The sequence below is a fragment of the Leptodactylus fuscus genome, chromosome 6 (assembly GCF_031893055.1).
Source record: "Leptodactylus fuscus isolate aLepFus1 chromosome 6, aLepFus1.hap2, whole genome shotgun sequence".
Taxonomy (NCBI): Eukaryota; Metazoa; Chordata; class Amphibia; order Anura; family Leptodactylidae; genus Leptodactylus; species Leptodactylus fuscus.
Window position 1 is genome coordinate 168,374,252 of NC_134270.1, and position 20,733 is coordinate 168,394,984.

Here is a 20,733-nt window from a genome sequence, read left to right on the forward strand (position 1 = left end):
TAATAATATTAAGATGACTCTGCTGACCTTTCCCTATAATATTAAGATGACTCTGCTGATCTTTCCCTAAAATTACAACAATGTGACTCTGCTGACTCTCCCTACCAATTTTAATAAGGTGACTCTGCTGACCCCACCTTCTAGTAATATTATGAAGACTCCCAACAATCTGACCATAATTTGATGATACTCCTGACCGGCTCTATTTTGATAAGACAACTGCTTTCTAATTATAATGAAATGACTCTTCTGACCCTCTAATTGTAGTGAGGTGACTATGCTGACCAAACTTTCTAGCAATAAATTCCAAAGATAAATTGCAGTTGTGTCAAGTTATTTTATTTTCTGTTAAAATAGTTTAGTAACAGCATTGAAGATCCATCCAGAGACCTTACTGATCATTTCGAATCTGCCCATATATAGATTTAGTATATCGAAAGCATCGTTGCTCTGTTCAGGTCTTTGATGAGCCTGATGTCTTAGGTGTCTTAGATGCTGCTCATTGTTCTGTAAGACCACCAAAACTTCCTTGGTCAATAATTGCATTTGCCATTGCTGCCAAATCAACAATCCCTAAAAGGTACAATACAATACATGTAGTTATTAGGGTTCAGCCGATCTTGAGATTTCAGGATCAATTTTAAAATCCGATTTCCGATCATTTTCCATTCGAACCCGATCCCAATGCAAGTCAATGGGATTTTTTTTAATAATCGAAGATCGGATTTTTAAAACGATCCTATTCACTACACAGCATGTAGTCCAGAAATTGAAGCCTCCACGCTGTGTAGTGATTAAAAAATCCGCCTGTTACTTAGCCCCCCCATTTACCTACACAGAACTGCTGCTGCCTCCTCTCCCGATGTGTACACCACTCCCCGGAGCTCCAGGCCGTTGTTCTCTCCTCTCTCTCTTCGCACGCTGGCAGAGCGCCGTGCACCCCCCTGCCTCCCAGGCTAGTGTGACTGATGCTGGGAGAAGGCGGGGCTTGTTGTGGCTTAGGAGAGTGTGGGCGCGTACAGGGCAGCGAGACGTGAGTGCATCACTCACGTCTCCCCTCCCTGTACCCGCCCACACTCTCCTAAGCCACAAAAAGCCCCGCCTACTCCCAGCAGTAACACTAGCCTAAGGAGGCGAGGGTGCGCACAGTGCTCTACCGGCGTGCAAAGAGAGAGAGGAGAGAACAACGGCCCGGAGCTCTGTGGAGCGGCAGCTGTTCTGTGCAGGTAAGTCAGTTAAGCGATCCGGATTCCATTCCTGATCTTTTTAGGCGGGATGGTAACCTGATCGCGATCGTGAGATTTACTCGATCGCCGATCGGGATACTATCTTTTTCGATCCCGATCGCTCAACCCTAGTAGTTACCTATAACTCTGCACATGCTGTAAAAAACACAACTGTTATAATAGTAAATTATTTATACATAGCACCCATATACATATCAGTCAGAGTTTTGTTTTCTAATACAGATCTCTAAACCACCTATAGCCATAGTTAATATAACAGGTTTCTGAGTCTTTACATCGACCACTAGAGGTCGCCCAGGATGTAATGTCAAACCTTACCTGGATTTTTGGGCCAGTAAGTGGCAAATCTGTTGTCCGTGTTGAGTATAGTGGGTAGCACGGTGGCTCGGTGGTTAGTACAATAGAGTGCTAGTGGTCAGCACAGGTCTTAGTAGAGTCATACAGCTTGAAAAACAGAACATAGTCCTTAGAGAAGAATTGTATCCAATGGTCCATTGCCCTCAGGGAGACAAACAGGGGTCTCACCATGTTACCCACAGGACTAGAGATGGGCAAATCGGCTCACCGTGATCCAGGTTTATTCTGGATATTCCAAATTATTTCTGTCTTTTACAAAGCCAAACAAATAGAGAAATCATCTTGTATGAACTAAAATGGCCACCACATTATACTCTGGGGACTCTGCAGAACAGAAAGTGAGTATGAATGTTTTTTGGGGTTTTTTTTTTTTATAACTCACCGGGGTCTCCACCTATTATACTATAGGGTTTGGAGAGACCCCAGAGTATATTAATGTCACTTTTCACTTTGACATAACTTTGGCTGTGTTTGCTTTGGACAGCTCGAAATTTGGATAAATAGGCTCCTAGGAGTCCTAAGAGTGTTCTACACTATGTTATATAGATAGTAGAGATGAGCGAGTAGTATTCGATCGAGTAGGTATTCAATCGAATACTATGGTATTCGAAATACTCGTACTCGATCGAGTACCACTCGCTATTTAAATGGAAAAATTTGATGCAGAACCAGCATTGATTGGCCGAATGCTATACAGTCGGCCAATCAACGCTGGTTCTTCTCCTACCTTTAGAAGTCTTCTCCGTGCAGTGTCCCCGTGGTGTCTTCCGGCTCTGAATTCACTCTGCTAGACATCAGGCCTGGGCAGAGCTGACTGTGAATGACCGCACTACAAGAAAATGGCCGCTTTGACTGTAAGCGGCCATTTTCTTGTAGTGCGGGCATGCGCAGTCGTCTCTGCCCAGGCCCGATGCCTGGCAGAGTGAATTCATTGCTGGATGACGATGCGGGGACGCTGCGCAGAGAAGACTTCTCGGAGAATCCAGCCCGACCCTCACTCGTGGATTTGGTAAGTTCAATTTGATCGAATGTTGCCTACCCCTGAAACCAGCATTTTTCCCCCATAGACTATAATAGGATTCGATATTTGATTCAAGTAGTCGAATATTGAGGGGCTACTCGAAACGAATATCGAATATCGAGTATTTAACTACTCACTCATCTCTAATAGATAGGTTCCTAGGAGCCCTGAGAGTATTCTACACTATGTTTTATAGATAGGTTCCTAGGAGTCCTAAGAGTGTTCTACACTATGTTTTATAGATAGGTTCCTAGGAGCCCTGAGAGTATTCTACACTATGTTTTATAGATAGGTTCCTAGGAGCCCTAAGAGTATTCTACACTATGTTTTATAGATAGGTTCCTAGGAGCCCTGAGAGTATTCTACACTATGTTTTATAGATAGGTTCCTAGGAGCCCTAAGAGTATTCTACACTATGCTTTATAGATAGGTTCCTAGGAGACCTGAGAGTGCACTAACTGGCAACCATGAATGAACAGTATGGGCAACGCATGGGCGACACATGAATGTCACCTGTGTCACACACTGTTAGCCCACACATGTGACTATGTAATTCATTGTCATGTGTATGGGCCTATAGAAATGAATGGGTCAGTGTGCTATCTAGCAAAAATCCGGATAGCAGACTGCCCTCTCATACAATCGTGTGAGAGGGGGCTTAGAGTGTTAATAGTACAGGTGTAATATGCTTTAGTCCCTCAGTCTGCAATTTCTCAGAGATGACTAGACACAATGCAACAAAGGTGTTGCTTACTCATGTACAGGGCATGGTCTCTGCTAAGCAGTTTCAGTACGTCAGGGTTTCAGGGAACTCGTCTAATGTCTGATGAGGCCAGTAGAAACATCAATGGACTGGGATCTTACAGACTCCATAGTACCAAAGACTCTACAAGTCTCATCAGAGACAGTCAGTGCAAATTCTATCATCTTCCTGGGTATTTAAGAGTTAGCCATTTTGGTCTTCTTCTTATTGCCCTCACTCACTGCACACCATTCTGTGCTGCACATCTCAGAAGTGTTGAGACAATTTTTTACCTGTTTACCTTTGTTACCTGTTTAATTTAGCAGCAAACTCCAAAGCGTCCTCTAGTGGTGGATTAAGGTAAACAGAATTTTATCCATTAACTATACATATATGCTTTTGATTTGGAGATCTGTATCAGTAAGATGTAGCTCTGACCTCAGTAAAGAATTGTCATGAAATTCATTGTGCAAAATATTGTGTCCAAAATGTCTGAGCAAAAGTGAACATTCCCTAGCAGCCCATGGAACAAGGACAGGCATTAAAAGAGTTCAGACTTACCACTCCTAGAAGCAGCAATATGTGCCAGCAGGCATTGAAGACGTTCCTAACTATGTCACATGTTCTTATCAGCAGATTCAGTATCTAAAACAAACAAGAGAGAATGTCATTTCATTTGTCATATATAATTACTTTGTACAAAGGAAACAAATGAGAAACCAGTGTAATTACTTTATATTGTCATACATGATGGGCGTAGATACGGTCAAATCTCTACAGATTAATTTCAGCTTTGGCTGGTTTGGTCTCAAATTTGTTTTGAGTTGAGTGAATTTGTAGTAAATTGTTTAAATGGGTTAAACAGTGTATGACACTGTCAGGGCTCCAATGACTATGTATAAAACAGTGTATGACACTGTCAGGGCTCCACTGACTCTATGTATAAAAAATAGTGTATGACATTGTCAGGGCTCCAATGACTATGTATACAACATAGTGTATGACACTGTCAGGGCTCCACTGACTATGTATAAAACAGTGTATGACACTGTCAGGGCTCCACTGACTCTATGTATAAAAAATAGTGTATGACATTGTCAGGGCTCCAATGACTATATATATATATATATATATATATATATATATATATATATATATATATATATATAAAAAAGTGTATGACACTGTCAGGGCTCCAATGACTATGTATAAAACATAGTGTATGACACTGTCAGGGCTCCACTGACTATGTATAAAACAGTGTATGACACTGTCAGGGCTCCTAGGAACCTATCTATAAAACATAGTGTATGACACTGTCAGGGCTCCAATGACTATGTATAAAACATAGTGTATGACACTGTCAGGGCTTCACTGGCTATGTATAAAATAGTGTATGACACTGCCAGGGCTCCTAGGAACCTATCTATAAAACATAGTGTATGACACTGTCAGGGCTCCACTGACTATGTATAAAACAGTGTATGACACTGCCAGGGCTTCACTGACTATGTATAAAACAGTGTATGACACTGTCATGGCTCCACTGACTCTATGTATAAAAAATAGTGTATGACATTGTCAGGGCTCCACTGACTATGTATAAAACAGTGTATGACACTGCCAGGGCTCCACTGACTATGTATAAAACAGTGTATGACACTGTCATGGCTCCACTGACTCTATGTATAAAAAATAGTGTATGACATTGTCAGGGCTCCAATGACTATGTATAAAACATAGTGTATGACACTGTCAGGGCTCCACTGACTATGTATAAAACAGTGTATGACACTGCCAGGGCTCCTAGGAACCTATCTATAAAACATAGTGTATGACACTGTCAGGGCTCCAATGACTATGTATAAAACACAGTGTATGACACTGTCAGGGCTCCAATGACTATTTATAAAACACACTGTATAACATTGTCAAGGCTCCGACATCTCTATCTACAGTCATGGCCAAAAGTTTTGAGAATGATACAAATATTAATTTTTACAAAGTCTACCGCTTCAGTTTTTCTAATGGCAATTTGCATATACTCCAGAATGTTATAAAAAGTGATCAGCTTTAGAGATGAGTGAACACTAAAATGTTCGAGGTTCGAAATTCGATTCGAACAGCCGCTCACTGTTCGAGTGTTCGAACGGGTTTCGAACCCCATTATAGTCTATGGGGAACATATACTCGTTAAGGGGGAAACCCAAATCCGTGTCTGGAGGGTCACCAAGTCCACTGACACCCCAGGAAATGATACCAACACCCTGGAATGACACTGGGACAGCAGGGGAAGCATGTCTGGGGGCATAAAAGTCACTTTATTTCATGGAAATCCCTGTCAGCTTGCGATTTTCGCAAGCTAACTTTTCCCCATAGAAATGCATTGGCCAGCGCTGATTGGCCAGAGTACGGAATTCGACCAATCAGCGCTGGCTCTGCTGGAGGAGGCAGAGTCTAAGATCGCTCCATACCAGTCTCCATTCAGGTCCGACCTTAGACTCCGCCTCCTCCGGCAGAGCCAGCGCTGATTGGCCGAAGGCTGGCCAATGCATTCCTATGCGAATGCAAAGACTTAGCAGTGCTGAGCCAGTTCTGCTCAACTACACATCTGATGCACACTCGGCTCTGCTACATCAGATGTGTAGTTGAGCAGAACTGGCTCAGCACTGCTAAGTCTCTGCATTCGCATAGGAATGCATTGGCCAGCCTTCGGCCAATCAGCGCTGGCTCTGCCGGAGGAGGCGGAGTCTAAGGTCGGACCTGAATGGAGACTGGTGTGGAGCGATCTTAGACTCCGCCTCCTCCAGCAGAGCCAGCGCTGATTGGTCGAATTCCGTACTCTGGCCAATCAGCGCTGGCCAATGCATTCTATTAGCCCGATGAAGTAGAGCTGAATGTGTGTGCTTAGCACACACATTCAGCTCTACTTCATCGGGCTAATAGAATGCATTGGCCAATCAGCGCTGATTGGCCAGAGTACGGAATTCGACCAATCAGCACACACATTCAGCTCTACTTCATCGGGCTAATAGAATGCATTGGCCAATCAGCGCTGGCCAATGCATTCTATTAGCGTGAGCTGAGTTTGCACAGGGGTTCTAGTGCACCCTTGGCTCTGCTACATCAGATTGCTACATCTGATGTAGCAGAGCCGAGTGTGCACACTCGGCTCTGCTACATCAGATGTGTAGTTGAGCAGAACTGGCTCAGCACTGCTAAGTCTCTGCATTCACATAGGAATGCATTGACCAGCCTTCGGCCAATCAGCGCTGGCTCTGCCGGAGGAGGCGGAGTCTAAGGTCGGACCTGAATGGAGACTGGTGTGGAACGATCTTAGACTCCGCCTCCTCCAGCAGAGCCAGTGCTGATTGGTCGAATTCCGTACTCTGGCCAATCAGCGCTGGCCAATGCATTCTATTAGCCCGATGAAGTAGAGCTGAATGTGTGTGCTTAGCACACACATTCAGCTCTACTTCATCGGGCTAATAGAATGCATTGGCCAATCAGCGCTGATTGGCCAGAGTACGGAATTCGACCAATCAGCACACACATTCAGCTCTACTTCATCGGGCTAATAGAATGCATTGGCCAATCAGCGCTGGCCAATGCATTCTATTAGCGTGAGCTGAGTTTGCACAGGGGTTCTAGTGCACCCTCGGCTCTGCTACATCAGATTGCTCAGCACTGCTAAGTCTCTGAATTCACATAGGAATGCATTGACCAGCCTTCGGCCAATCAGCGCTGGCTCTGCCGGAGGAGGCGGAGTCTAAGGTCGGACCTGAATGGAGACTGGTGTGGAGCGATCTTAGACTCCGCCTCCTCCAGCAGAGCCAGCGCTGATTGGTCGAGTTCCGTACTCTGGCCAATCAGCACTGGCCAATGCATTCCTATTGGAAAAAGTTTATGTCACAAAAATCACAATTACACCCCCGATAGAGCCCCAAAAAGTTATTTTTAATAACATTCCTACCTAAATAAAGGTTATCCCTAGCTATCCCTGCCTGTACAGCTATCCCTGTCTCTTAGTCACAAAGTTCACATTCTCATATGACCCGGATTTGAAATCCACTATTCGTCTAAAATGGAGGTCACCTGATTTCGGCAGCCAATGACTTTTTCCGATTTTTTTCGATGCCTCTGGTGTCGTAGTTCCTGTCCCACCTCCCCTGCGCTGTTATTGGTTCAAAAAAAGCGCCAGGGAAGGTGGGAGGGGAATCAAATTTTTTTGGAGTTTGCCACGTGATGTTCGATTCGAATCGAACACATCGAACAGCCTGATATCCGATCGAACATGTGTTCGATAGAACACTGTTCGCTCATCTCTAATCAGTTTAACAGCAATTACTTGCAAAGTCAATATTTGCCTAGAAAATGAACTTTATCCCCCAAAACACATTTCAACATCATTGCAGCCCTGCCTTAAAAGGACCAGCTAACATCGTTTCAGTGATTGCTCCATTAACACAGGTGTGGGTGTTGATGAGGACAGGGCTGGAGATCAATCTGTCATGATTAAGTAAGAATGACACCACTGGACACTTTAAAAGGAGGCTGGTGCTTGGCATCATTATTTCTCTTCTGTTAACCATGGTTATCTCTAAAGAAACACGTGCAGTCATCATTGCACTGCACAAAAATGGCCTAACAGGGAAGAGTATCGCAGCTAGAAAGACTGCACCTCAGTCAACAATCTATCGCATCATCAAGAACTTCAAGGAGAGAGGTTCCATTGTTGGCAAAAAGGCTCCAGGGTGCCCAAGAAAGACCAGCAAGCGCCAGGACCGTCTCGTAAAAGTGTTTCAGCTGCGGGATCGGGCTACCAGTAGTGCAGAGCTTGCTCAGGAATGGCAGCAGGCAGGTGTGAGTGCATCTGCACGCACTGTGAGGCGGAGAATCTTGGAGCAAGGCCTGGTCTCAAGGAGGGCAGCAAAGAAGCCACTTCTCTCCAGAAAAAACATCAGGGACAGACTGATATTCTGCAAAAGGTACAGGGAGTGGACGGCTGAGGACTGGGGTAAAGTCATTTTCTCTGATGAATCCCCTTTTCGATTGTTTGGGGCATCTGTAAAACAGCTTATTCGGAGAAGACGAGGTGAGCGCTACCACCAGTCTTGTCTCATGCCAACTGTAAAGCATCCTGAAACCATTCATGTGCGGGGTTGCTTCTCAGCCAAGGGAATCGGCTCTCTCACAGTCTTGCCTAAAAACACAGCCATGAATAAAAAATGGTACCAGAATGTTCTCCAAGATCAACTTCTCCCAACCGTCCAAGAGCAGTTTGGCGATCAACAATGCCTTTTCCAGCATGATGGAGCACCTTGCCATAAAGCAAAGGTGATAACTAAATGGCTCAGGGAACAAAACATAGAGATTTTGGGTCCATGGCCTGGAAAATCCCCAGATATTAATCCCATTGAGAACTTGTGGTCAATCATCAAGAGACGGATGGACAAACAAAAACCTACAAATTCTGACAAAATGCAAGCATTGATTGTGCAAGAATGGACTGCTATCAGTCAGGATTTGGTCCAGAAGTTGATTGAGAGCTGCCAGGGAGAATTGCAGAGGTCCTGAAGAAGAAGGGTCAACTCTGCAAATATTGACTTGCTGTATGACACTGTCAGATCTCCTAGAATTCTATCTAGTCCATTTTGTGTTCTCTGAGGCCAGTTGCAGACGACCATGCTGCAATCAGTCGGACAGTACACAGGTGACATGGGGATGTTCCCTGTATGCCGCACGTGCATTATGGCTAGGTATCTTCTGCTCAGGTTGATGTCCTTTACTCAGGTTGAGCGCAAGCCATCAGATGAGGAAGCACAGTGGAATCCACTGAGTGGTCTGGTAAGGACTGCACTGGTGCGAGTTAAGTTATAGAACACCTAGATAACTGGGTGCATATTTCAGTTTCTAGGTCAATAATTCTCTTATGCATGGTACAGATGTGACCTTCCTACAAGGAAGATCATGCACAGAAGGAGTACAATAGTCTCTTACTTTCCCTGCCAATGCCATTGCCAAATATTTTTTTCCCAAAGAATCTGGTGATGATTTTTCATGTGAATACGGAGAGATCCTAGATTAGTTCTGGCATCCCCATGGCTAATTTTCCACTTTCAAATCTTGCAGCTTACCATGGAATTGCAAATCAATAATATACAAAAGAAACACACGAGATATGTAGCTGTTGCTGCCAATAGTAGTAACATTGGAATTGTATCTGCAACTGCCACCACCACCATCACCACCCCTGAGCTTCCACTAGGCCTGTAACATTTTTCTTGTACGTCTCATTCAACTAATTTTTGCGTCTTTTTTCAGGGACACATAGGGCTTTATTTTTATGTTGTTTTTATTTTCAAATGTGTTTTCATTTTTTTTTATATCCGGGAAAATATAAACATAATAGGAGGGAAATTGTGTCTGGTTTTCACTTTATTATTTTTTTATTTTTTTATTTAATAACACAAAGTGCTACTGAAAAACTTTATAAAATAGTTTTTCCTCTCCATTACGGTAATTTTTATTTTGTATGGTGTCGTTGGGGGTGGGGCTATAACCTTTAATAACGCCATTTTATTAGTGTATTATTAATTTTTTTTATTTTATTTCAATTTTTTTAAAAACTTTTTTATTATTATTATTTTTTTTTTTTTTTTTCAGATTGTGTCCCCATAAGGTGATAAGAGACCTTTGGGGACATCTGATCACTTTTTTTTGTACTGGAGGCTGATTTCTCCTATAACTGGGGCTGCTACATTTAACCCCAGATGCAGGAGGAATCCAGCCTCCCGCACACTGTATACAGTGCTTACTGAGCTGATCTGGGGTCCTGTAGGACCCAGCAGCTCTTGCAAGACTCTGCTCTTGGCGGATCATGTAACCGCTGGGTCAGAGGGCGGCTGAATTATGGCAGCGTCCATAGCTGTGTATACAGCGCTCATTGAGTGCTGTATATGTAGCGCCCCACAGGGTGTGGGACACTACAAATGTCATCTTATGTGATCTATACTGTGTACTGTGAAGGTATAGTGAGATCCAGTCACCCTGTTAGCATACACAAAGTTCCACAGACACTGTCCCTTTAGGAAGAGGGGTGGAGCTACAGACTGGAAGAGGGTCTCTTTCAGTTCCAGGTCAGAGAGTGAGAGTGTGTGCAGGAGAGAGCAGAGGTGTGTGGAGGTGCAGTGTGTGCTGCAAGCTGCATGGTGTGATAGCACAGGAGGCCGGAGACCTGCAGAGGTGAGACAAGACCTTGTAGGGATGGAGCTGCAGTCATAGGACCATCAATTCCTAACTAGTGTGTGAATCACTAATAACATTGAGAAACTCACTGGACTGAGGCCTTGTGAATGCAAGATTCCTGGAGGCTCAGTAACATACAGAGTTGGGGTGTCTGCATCCAGCATCCCAAAGAACTCGCGTTACCTGCTGTCCAGAAGGGGGATCTACCCAGTTGTACTTAACCTCTGAGCTCCTGGAACCCAGGACCAGATGAAGCCTATTAGAGAGTGTGAGCAGCAATGGAAGGCTGAATCATACTAGTGGTAAAAGGGAAGACTGGCACCTCACTATACTGGAGCAAGGTGAATCCTCCTGTAACATCTGGTATCTCCTGCTGACTACAGAAGTAAACTGTAAGTGTTTGGTTAACCCCTGTCTGGACTGTATTCTTTCATCGATCCTCTATTACTCCTCCTGGAAATCATCCCTTCTTCACCTATATCATCTGGCCCTGGGACCTGCCCTGGTTGGGGAGGGTATAACATCTAGCACTGCATCACCACCTATTCCCAGAGGCCCTGCCTACAGTGCCCGGCTTCACCTCAAGCCGAAACCCCAACTGGCGTCACGACAAGCTTTTATTTTTCTTTATTTTTCTTTCATCCATTTTTGCTTAAAACTCCCCTTTTTCAAGGCGCTGCCGCCCCCGGTGTTGGGCCTGCTCGCACCGTGAATCTACATAGGCCGAGCCGGGGCAACTCATATACACAGCAACCGAGAAGGCAGGGGAGGTAATAAACCTTCCCTGCCATCTCTCTGGGAGCTCTGGCTGAAGTTACAGCCGGCTCCCAGCTTCAGCAGCAGCACGTTCTCCGTGCAGCTACTGTGTTCTGACTGGATGTACCGATACGTCCTGTCAGAACTAGGCAAGCACTATCCGGACGTATATACTCTATGGGCGGTCCGGAAGTGGTTAAAGAAACCTGTTTTTTGCATCCCAAATAAGCCCTTGCAGGGGAAACATCAATTCATGGCTTTACTATTATGCAACTGAATTACCTGATTGATGTGTTAAAGTGAAGATTATTCTCTGCATGTAAATGAACCCCGAGTAGTCAGGGAGCGGGGAACCGGTTCACCTAGTCATGCAGGTCATGTTTTGTCATTGTGGTTGATTTATGTTGCAAACAACCTCTACAGCCTGACTTTGCCACATCATTCAGGTAATTTAAGGTCATGATAGGTCATGATAGTAAAAGTCATTTAATAATACTTCACGTGCTAGGGTCTGTTTTTTGGGTGCAAATAATATGTGACAGGTTCCCTCTAACACACTGAGATTTGGGCTCAAATGGCTAGGCCAGTCATAATGATGTAATAACACACTACGTCACAGAGTCAGATTAGATTAAGTGAGTGATAGCAGATTATGCGTATGCTTTCTCAAAAATACCTATTTAGAACAACAGGTCCAAGAGAGGTATAAATTTGGCACTCAAAGGGTGACCTGGCCAGTCAAAATTATATAGTAACAAACCTGTATAACAGTCAGACAGGACTGAGTGAGTGAGTGACGGAGTGAGTGACGGAGTGAGTGTGAGCAGGTTTTAGATATTTTTTGGAACAACACTCTGTTGCAGAAAATGATTAACAAAATGAGATTTGACACTGAAAGGGTAACTTGACCAGTCAAAATAATGTAATGCACTCTGTGGACAGTCAGTGGACAGATTACATTCCAACATGGCGGATCTGACACTATATTTAATAAGAGCCCTCTATTGGATTGGATTTTAACTCTAGTAAAATTTTTCATGAAACTAATAAGTGTAGAGTTAAAAAAAAAGAATATGCAAAACATGTGATTTCCTTTAAGTGGTTTGTGGAATAAGAACATGCATTAAATGAATTCCAACTTACCAATACCATAAGTAGATGAACCTTGTTACCCAAGAAGACCAGGGCTCCGAGACACCATCTTATCAGCTCATTCAGCCTCTAAAGCAAAGATAACAGATTCTTATTTCATTCTTCATATGCTTATTTTTGTACACAGGAAACAGATCAGAAAATGGTACCATATAGTTGTAATGTCACAGGCGATGGACGCCATGCAGTACCAGGCTCAGCCACAACCACATGCATGGTGCTATATCTGTAGAGACAATGGAGGGGACCTCATAGGTTTCTATGTGCTTTAGTGGGAATTCAATTATATCTTTATTTGAGACCATTTTCTTCCATATACCAAGGGTTAGAGACACAGAAATTTTTGATCATGGGTTCGGAGTATTCGGCTTTTAGGATATATCTCTGTGTGAGTGAAGACTTTCACAATCTGTGCTCACCTATGAGGGGTGTCATCCAACAATCTTCCAAGGAATCCACCATTAAAATCTTATCATACCACGTATTATTATTATTGTTTATTTATATAGCACCATTAATTCCATGGTGCTTTACATTTGGACGTACTGTTTAGGGCTGAAAAACACTAGGTAGAGGGTGGGAGGGGATAGTAATGAGCAGGATCACTAAGATAGGGAGACGGGGGAGGGGCTAGTAATGGGTGGGATCGCTAAGTGTTAGGATTGGGTTCCCGCAGGCTTCCCGTCCAGCGCATAGCGCCACCTGCGGGCCAATCCAAACCTCGCCCTCGGCGTTGTGCAGTGAGATGTCTGGAGTCTAAGTCCAACTTTCGGCCCACTGAGCATGCTCAGACATTTTGGAGCTGCTCAAAGGCTAAGTGCCATTCTTTCCCTACTGAGCATGCTCAGACATTTTGGGTCCGCTCAGAGGCTAAGTCCCATTTTGGCCATACTGAGCATGATCGGTGACGTCATGCCACCGCCCCTGTTGGGCGGGGACTAGCCTTTATATAATGTGAGCCGACACCCGCCCGGTGCTCACACTTTGACTAAAATTTCAGACAGGAAGTCAGGGCTAGGGATCAAAGCTAGGATACCTTGGCTCTGCCAGTGGGAATCAGATAGCCTATTGGTACTGTCCAATCATATTGTTGTTCCCTAGCTGTTTTGGAGCCCTTTGTGTTACTGACCAGGGGTGACGTTTAACCCCTGGCAGTCTTTCCTGTGTAGCAGGCTGAAGCTTGTACTAGTGCCTGTCCCTCTGCTGTATTTTAGCAGAGGTTTTGTGCAAGGCTTCATTAAGCTTCACCCAGCGGCTTTGCACAGGTGCACTCTCCCAGTGAGGTTAACTGGTGACAGTGTGCTTGCAGTTAGTTCACACCAGAACCGCACAAACACCACTGCCAGTGCAGTTATCTGCTGGTTAGCCTTTCAGGCACATGGCCGCCCCTTCCCCCTGGGGCTTGTGGACCTCACTGCAGTGTCTGCAGTCCAGCGGTTCTGTCATTGTTAAAATATTTTCATATATATATATATATATATATATATATATATATATATATAGACAGAACCGTAACACTAAGCTAGGGAGACAGGGAAGGGGAGTCTAACGGAGTGACAGAGGAGGGGGGCTGAGTGAGAGGGAACTAGAGTAGAAGCTACACAGGAAACTGCAGAGCAGGAAGGTTCACCATGGAAACAAATGCAGAGTATGCCAGCACCAAATAGAGACACCCAGAAATCACTCCAAACTGCAAGGTATATAGGTTTATTCATTAACCCATTTCTAGCACCAACAGACCTTCCTAAAAAATAAAAAAATTCTGCTGCAAAAACCCCTTTAAAGGGATTCTACCATTGAAATGAATTTTTTTGGCGATCACACGTCGGAATAACCTTTAGAAAGGCTATTTGTCTCTTACCTTTAGACGTGGTCTCCGCTGCGCCGTTCCTTAGAAATACCGTTTTTTACCAGTATGCAAATTAGTTCTCTTGCAGCGATGGGGGCGGGCCCCAGCACTGAAAACATGATGGGGGTGTCCCCACTGCTGCTTGAGAACACGCTCCAGCGAAGCCTCTATCTTCGGCTGGATCTTCCCCTTCTCTGTCACCTTCCTCCTGCGTCACCTCCGACGCCTGCACAGTTGGCTCTGCCCGTGAGACACGAGCAGAGCCGAGTGCGCATGCCGGTGGCCATTTTTTGGGAGGCTGCTCCTGCATTAAACTACAAGAGCGGCCTCCCAAAAATGGCCGCCGGCCGGCATTTGCAGTCGGCTCTGCTAGTGTCTCACTGCACAGACGTCGGAGGTGACGCAGGAGGAAGATGACGAAAAAAGGGGAGGATCCAGCCGAAGATAGAGGCGTCACTGGAGCAGTTCTCAAGCAGCAGTGGGGACGCCCCCATCGCATTTTCAGCACTGGGGCCCGCCCCCATCGCTGTGAGAGAACTAATTTGCATACTGGTAAAAAACGGTATTTCTAAGGAACGGCACAATGGAGACCACGTCTAAAGGTAAAAGACAAATAGCCTTTCTAAAGGCTATTCTGACGTGTGATCGCCAAAAAAATTCATTTCAATGGTAGAATCCCTTTAAGCATTGCCCCTACTTATTGCCTTCTCTCACTGCACACAATTGCTGTGCTTTTAATCTCAGGGTGGTGAGACAATTTATTACCTGTTTATCTGCTATGATGTAACTACTGTACTGCCATAGGGCACGCTTTTGCACATAAATATATTACAGAGCCGTCTCGAGTAGAGATGAGCGAACAGTGTTCTATCGAACTCATGTTCGATCGGATATTAGGCTGTTCGGCATGTTCGAATCGAATCGAACACCGCGTGGTAAAGTGCGCCATTACTCGATTCCCCTCCCACCTTCCCTGGCGCCTTTTTTGCTCCAATAACAGCGCAGGGTAGGTGGGACAGGAACTACGACACCGGTGACGTTGAAAAAAGTAGGCAAAACCCATTGGCTGCCGAAAACATGTGACCTCTAATTTAAAAGAACAGCGCCGCCCAGCTTCGCGTCATTCTGAGCTTGCAATTCACCGGGGACAGAGGTTTCCGTCCAGCTAGCTAGGGCTTAGATTCTGGGTAGGCAGGGACAGGCTAGGATAGGAAGGAGAAGACAACCAACAGCTCTTGTAAGAGCTAAATTCCAGGGAGAAGCTTGTCAGTGTAACGTGGCACTGACGGGCTCAATCGCCGCAACCCAGCTTTCCCAGGATCCTGAATGGAATACACTGACAGTGTATTCCCGTATACCCGATATATACCCCCGATACCCGTTCCAACGGTGTGCCCCCCCACCTTCACCCCAGAAATACCCTGCAAGTCCCCTAGCAATAGAATTGGGGCTATATACACCCACTATTTTTGCTACTGCCATATAGTGCCATTGTCTGACTGGGAATTCAAAGAATATATTGGGGTTACGTGCACCCACAATTTTTGCTACTGGTATACAGTGCCATTGTCTGACTGGGAATTCAAAGAATATATTGGGGTTATAAATACCCTCATTTCTTGCTACTGCCATATAGTGCCAGTTTCTGACTGGGAATTCAAAGAATATATTGGGGTTACGTGCACCCACAATTTTTGCTACTGGTATATAGTGCCAATTTCTAACTGGGAATTCAAAATGCGCAAGGCTCCCGGAAAGGGACGTGGACGAGGCCGTGGGCGAGGTCGGGGGAATGGTTTTGGGGAGCAAGGTAGCAGTGAAGCCACAAGGCGTCCCGTGCCTACTCCTGTGGGGCAGCAAGCATTGCGCCACTCCACAGTGCCAGGGTTGCTTGCCACATTAACTAAACTGCAGGGTACAAACCTTAGTAGGCCCGAGAACCAGGAACAGGTCTTGCAATGGCTGTCAGAGAACGCTTACAGCACATTGTCCAGCAGCCAGTCAGACTCTGCCTCCTCTCCTCCTATTACCCAACAGTCTTGTCCTCCTTCCTCCCAAAATTCCCAAGCTTCACAGAACAATAACCCCAACTGTCCCTGCTCCCCAGAGCTGTTCTCCGCTCCTTTCATTGTCCCTCAACCTGCCTCTCGATGTCACGATTCCACGAACCTAACAGAGGAGCATCTGAGTCCAGATGCTCAAACACTAGAGTCTCCTCCATCTCCGTTCGATTTGGTGGTGGATGACCAGCAACCCACCCTCATCGACGATGATGTGACGCAGTTGCCGTCAGGGCATCCAGTTGACCGGCGCATTGTGCGGGAGGAGGAGATGAGACAGGAGTTGGAAGAGGAAGTGGTGGATGATGAGGACACTGACCCGACCTGGACAGGGGGGATGTCAAGCGGGGAAAGTAGTGTGGATGTGAGGCAGGTGCAGCACCAAAAAGGGTAGCTAGAGGCAGAGGCAGAGGTCAGCAGCTTAGGCGAAGCCAGGCCACACCCGGAATCTCCCAAGATGTTCCAGTTCGTACCCAGCCCCGAAAAACTCCCACCTCGAGGGCACGTTTCTCGAAGGTGTGGAGTTTTTCAAGGAATGCGCCGAGGACAGATATAGTGTTGTCTGCACAATTTGCCTCTCGAAATTGATTAGGGGCTCTGAGAAGAGCAACCTGTCCACCACTTCAATGCGCCATCATTTGGAATCCAAGCACTGGAATCAGTGGCAGGCAGCAACGGCAGGACAAAGGCCGCCTGCCGTTCACGCCACTGCCTCTGCCACTGCCACTGCTGACTGTGCTGGCGATGCACTCCAGAGGACGAGCCAGGACACCACTTCATCTGCCTCCGCCACTGTTGACTTCTCCCTCATCCTCCCCTGTTCCTGTCTTATCTCCTTCTCCTGCACCATCAAAGGCACCATCAGGCGCTTCTTTACAACAACCCACCATCTCTCAGACATTGGAGTGGCGGCAGAAATACACTGCTAACCACCCACACGCGCAAGCCTTGAACGCCAACATCGCTAAACTGCTGGCCCAGGAGATGTTGGCTTTCCGGCTTGTTGAAACTCCCGCCTTCCTGGACCTGATGGCAACTGCGGCACCACGCTATGCCGTCCCTAGCCGTCACTACTTCTCCCGGTGTGCCGTCCCCACCTTGCACCAGCACGTGTCACTCAACATCAGGCGGGCCCTTAGTTCCGCGCTTTGCACAAAGGTCCACTTGACCACCGACGCGTGGACAAGTGCATGCGGACAGGGACGCTACATTTCACTGACGGCACACTGGGTGAATGTAGTTGAGGCTGGGACTGCTTCCCAAACTGGCCCGGTGTACCTCGTCTCCCCGCCTAACATTCCTGGCAGGGACACGAGAAGAACACCCCCCTCCTCCTCCTCCTCTACCGCCTCCTCCTCCGCCACCGCCTCCTCCTCCGCCACCGCCTCCTCCTCCGCTGTTAGATTGACCCCAGCTACGAGTTGGAAACGTTGCAGCACTGGCGTTGGTAGACGTCAGCAGGCTGTGCTGAAGCTGATCAGCTTGGGGGACAGACAGCACACTGCCTCCGAGGTGAGGGATGCCCTCCTCGATGAGACGGCAATATGGTTTGAGCCGCTGCACCTGGGCACAGGCATGGTCGTTTGTGATAACGGCCGGAACCTGGTAGCAGCTCTGGAGCTTGCCGGACTCCAACATGTTCCATGCCTGGCCCACGTCTTCAACCTAGTGGTGCAACGTTTCCTAAAGAGCTACCCCAATGTTCCAGAGCTACTGGTGAAAGTGCGGCGCATGTGCGCCCACTTTCGCAAGTCGACAGTAGCCGCTGCTAGCTTAAAATCTCTCCAGCAACGCCTGCATGTGCCACAACACCGGCTTTTGTGCGACGTCCCCACACGCTGGAACTCAATGTTTCAGATGTTGAATAGAGTGGTTGAGCAGCAGAGACCTTTGATGGAATACCAGCTACAAAACCCTAGGGTGCCACAAAGTCAGCTGCCTCAGTTTCACATCCATGAGTGGCCATGGATGAGAGACCTTAGTGACATCCTACGGGTCTTTGAGGAAACCACAAGGAGGGTGAGCTCTGAGGATGCGATGGTGAGCCTTACAATCCCGCTCTTGTGTGTTCTGAGAGAATCCCTGATTGACATCAGGGATAACTCAGATCACACAGAGGAGTTAGGGATAGCATCCGATCCGTCACAGCTGGAGAGTAGGTCCACACATCTGTCCGCTTCACTGCGTTTAATGGAGGAGGAGGAGGAGGAGGAGGAGGAGGAAGAAGAGTTGTCCGATGATGTGATGGTGATACAAGAGGCTTCCGGGCAACTTTGAATCGTCCCATTGTTGCAGCGCGGATGGGTAGACATGGAGGATGAGGAGGAAATGGAGATTGAACTTTCCGGTGGGGCCAGAGGAGTCATGCCAACTAACACTGTGGCAGACATGGCTGAGTTCTTGTTGGGGTGCTTTACAACCGACAAGCGTATTGTCAAAATAATGGAGGACAACCAGTACTGGATCTTTGCTATCCTTGACCCCCGGTATAAAAACAACATCTCGTCTTTTATTCCGGTAGAGGGGAGGGCCAATCGCATCAATGCTTGCCACAGGCAATTGGTGCAGAATATGATGGAGATGTTTCCAGCATGTGACGTTGGCGGCAGGGAGGGCAGTTCCTCCAGTAGGCAACCAAGTTCTCACCGGTCCACACAAACGAGGGGCACACTGTCTAAGGTCTGGGACACCTTGATGGCACCCCCTCGCCAAAGTGCCGCCATGGAGGGTCCTAGTGTCACCAGGCGTGAGAAGTATAGGCGCATGTTGCGGGAATACCTTTCCGACCACAGCCCTGTCCTCTCCGACCCCTCTGCGCCCTACACGTATTGGGTGTCGAAGTTGGACCTGTGGCTTGAACTTGCCCTATATGCCTTGGAGGTGCTGTCCTGTCCTGCCGCCAGCGTCCTATCTGAGAGGGTGTTCAGTGCAGCCGGTGGCATCATCACTGACAAGCGCACCCGTCTGTCAGCTGAGAGTGCCGACCGGCTCACTTTGATAAAAATGAACCACCACTGGATAGAGCCTTCATTTTTGTGCCCACCTGTGTAAAGCACCCCAACATGAAACTCCATGTCTGTACTCAACCTCTCCAATTCCTCCGCATCCTCATACTCATCCACCATAAGCGTTGCACAATTCTGCTAATACTAGGCTCCCTCCACCCTGATTTCCCCCAACTCTGCTGGTTAGAGGCTCCCTCCACCCTGCTTTCCCACAACTCTGCTGGTTAGAGGCTCCCTCCACCCTGCTTTCCCACAACTCTGCTGGTTAGAGGCTCCCTCCACCCTGATTTCCACCAACTCTGCTGGTTAGATGCTCCCTCCACCCTGATTTCCACCAACTCTGCTGGTTAGAGGCTCCCTCCACCCTGCTTTCCCACAACTCTGCTGGTTAGAGGCTCCCTCCACCCTGATTTCCACCAACTCTGCTGGTTAGAGGCTCCCTCCACCATGAATTGGTCCAAACTGGGCTGTTTAGAGGCTTCCTCCACCATGAATTGGTCCAAACTGGGCTGTTTAGAGGCTCCCTCCACCATGAATTGGTCCAAACTGGGCTGTTTAGAGGCTCCCTCCACCATGAATTGGTCCAAACTGGGGTTTTTAGAGGCTCCCTCCACCATGAATTTGCCCAAACTGGGCTGTTTAGAGGCTCCCTCCACCATGAATTGGCCCAAACTGGGGTTTTTAGAGGCTCCCTCCACCATGAATTGGTCCAAACTGGGGTTTTTAGAGGCTCCCTCCACCATGAATTGGTCCAAACTGGGGTTTTTAGAGGCTCCCTCCACCATGAATTGGTCCAAACTGGGGTTTTTAGAGGCTCCCTCCACCATGAATTGGTCCAAACTGGGGTTTTTAGAGGCTCCCTCCACCATGAATTGGTCCAAACTGGGGTTTTTAGAGGCTCCCTCCACCATGAATTGGTCCAAACTGGGGTTTTTAGAGGCTCCCTCCACCATGAATTTGCCCAAACTCTGCTGGTTAGAGGCTCAATCCACCCTGATTTTCAAAACAAATGTTGGTGCCAACCTCAACTTACTACAAGGGCCAAATTCACTGTTGGTGACAAGCTCTCCTCACTGCAAGTGCCAAATACACATGTTTCAAGGTGTTTTCCTACTGTCAGAGAGGTGGTATTGAGTGTGTAAAGTGTGTAGTTGTTAGGCTGTGATAGTGGGGTAATAGAGGGTCTTTGGTGTGTTAGATGCCCCCAGACATGCTTCCCCTGCTGTCCCAGTGTCATTCCAGAGGTGTTGACATCATTTCCTGGGGTGTCATAGTGAACTTGGTGACCCTCCAGAC

The 20,733-nt window shown here is 46.8% G+C and overlaps 1 protein-coding gene across 1 annotated transcript in view; it reads right to left on the reverse strand.

Moving 5' to 3' along the window:
• Positions 1–348: 348 nt before the first annotated feature.
• LOC142209163 (uncharacterized) overlaps positions 349–20,733 on the reverse strand; it is a 35,675-nt gene continuing 15,290 nt past the window's right edge. The window contains exons 7-9 of the mRNA XM_075278094.1: positions 12,515–12,592; positions 3,929–4,012; positions 349–573 (exon numbers count right to left, since the gene is read on the reverse strand). Of these exons, the coding sequence (XP_075134195.1) occupies positions 349–573; positions 3,929–4,012; positions 12,515–12,592 (387 nt within the window). The remainder of the gene's footprint in view (positions 574–3,928; positions 4,013–12,514; positions 12,593–20,733) is intronic.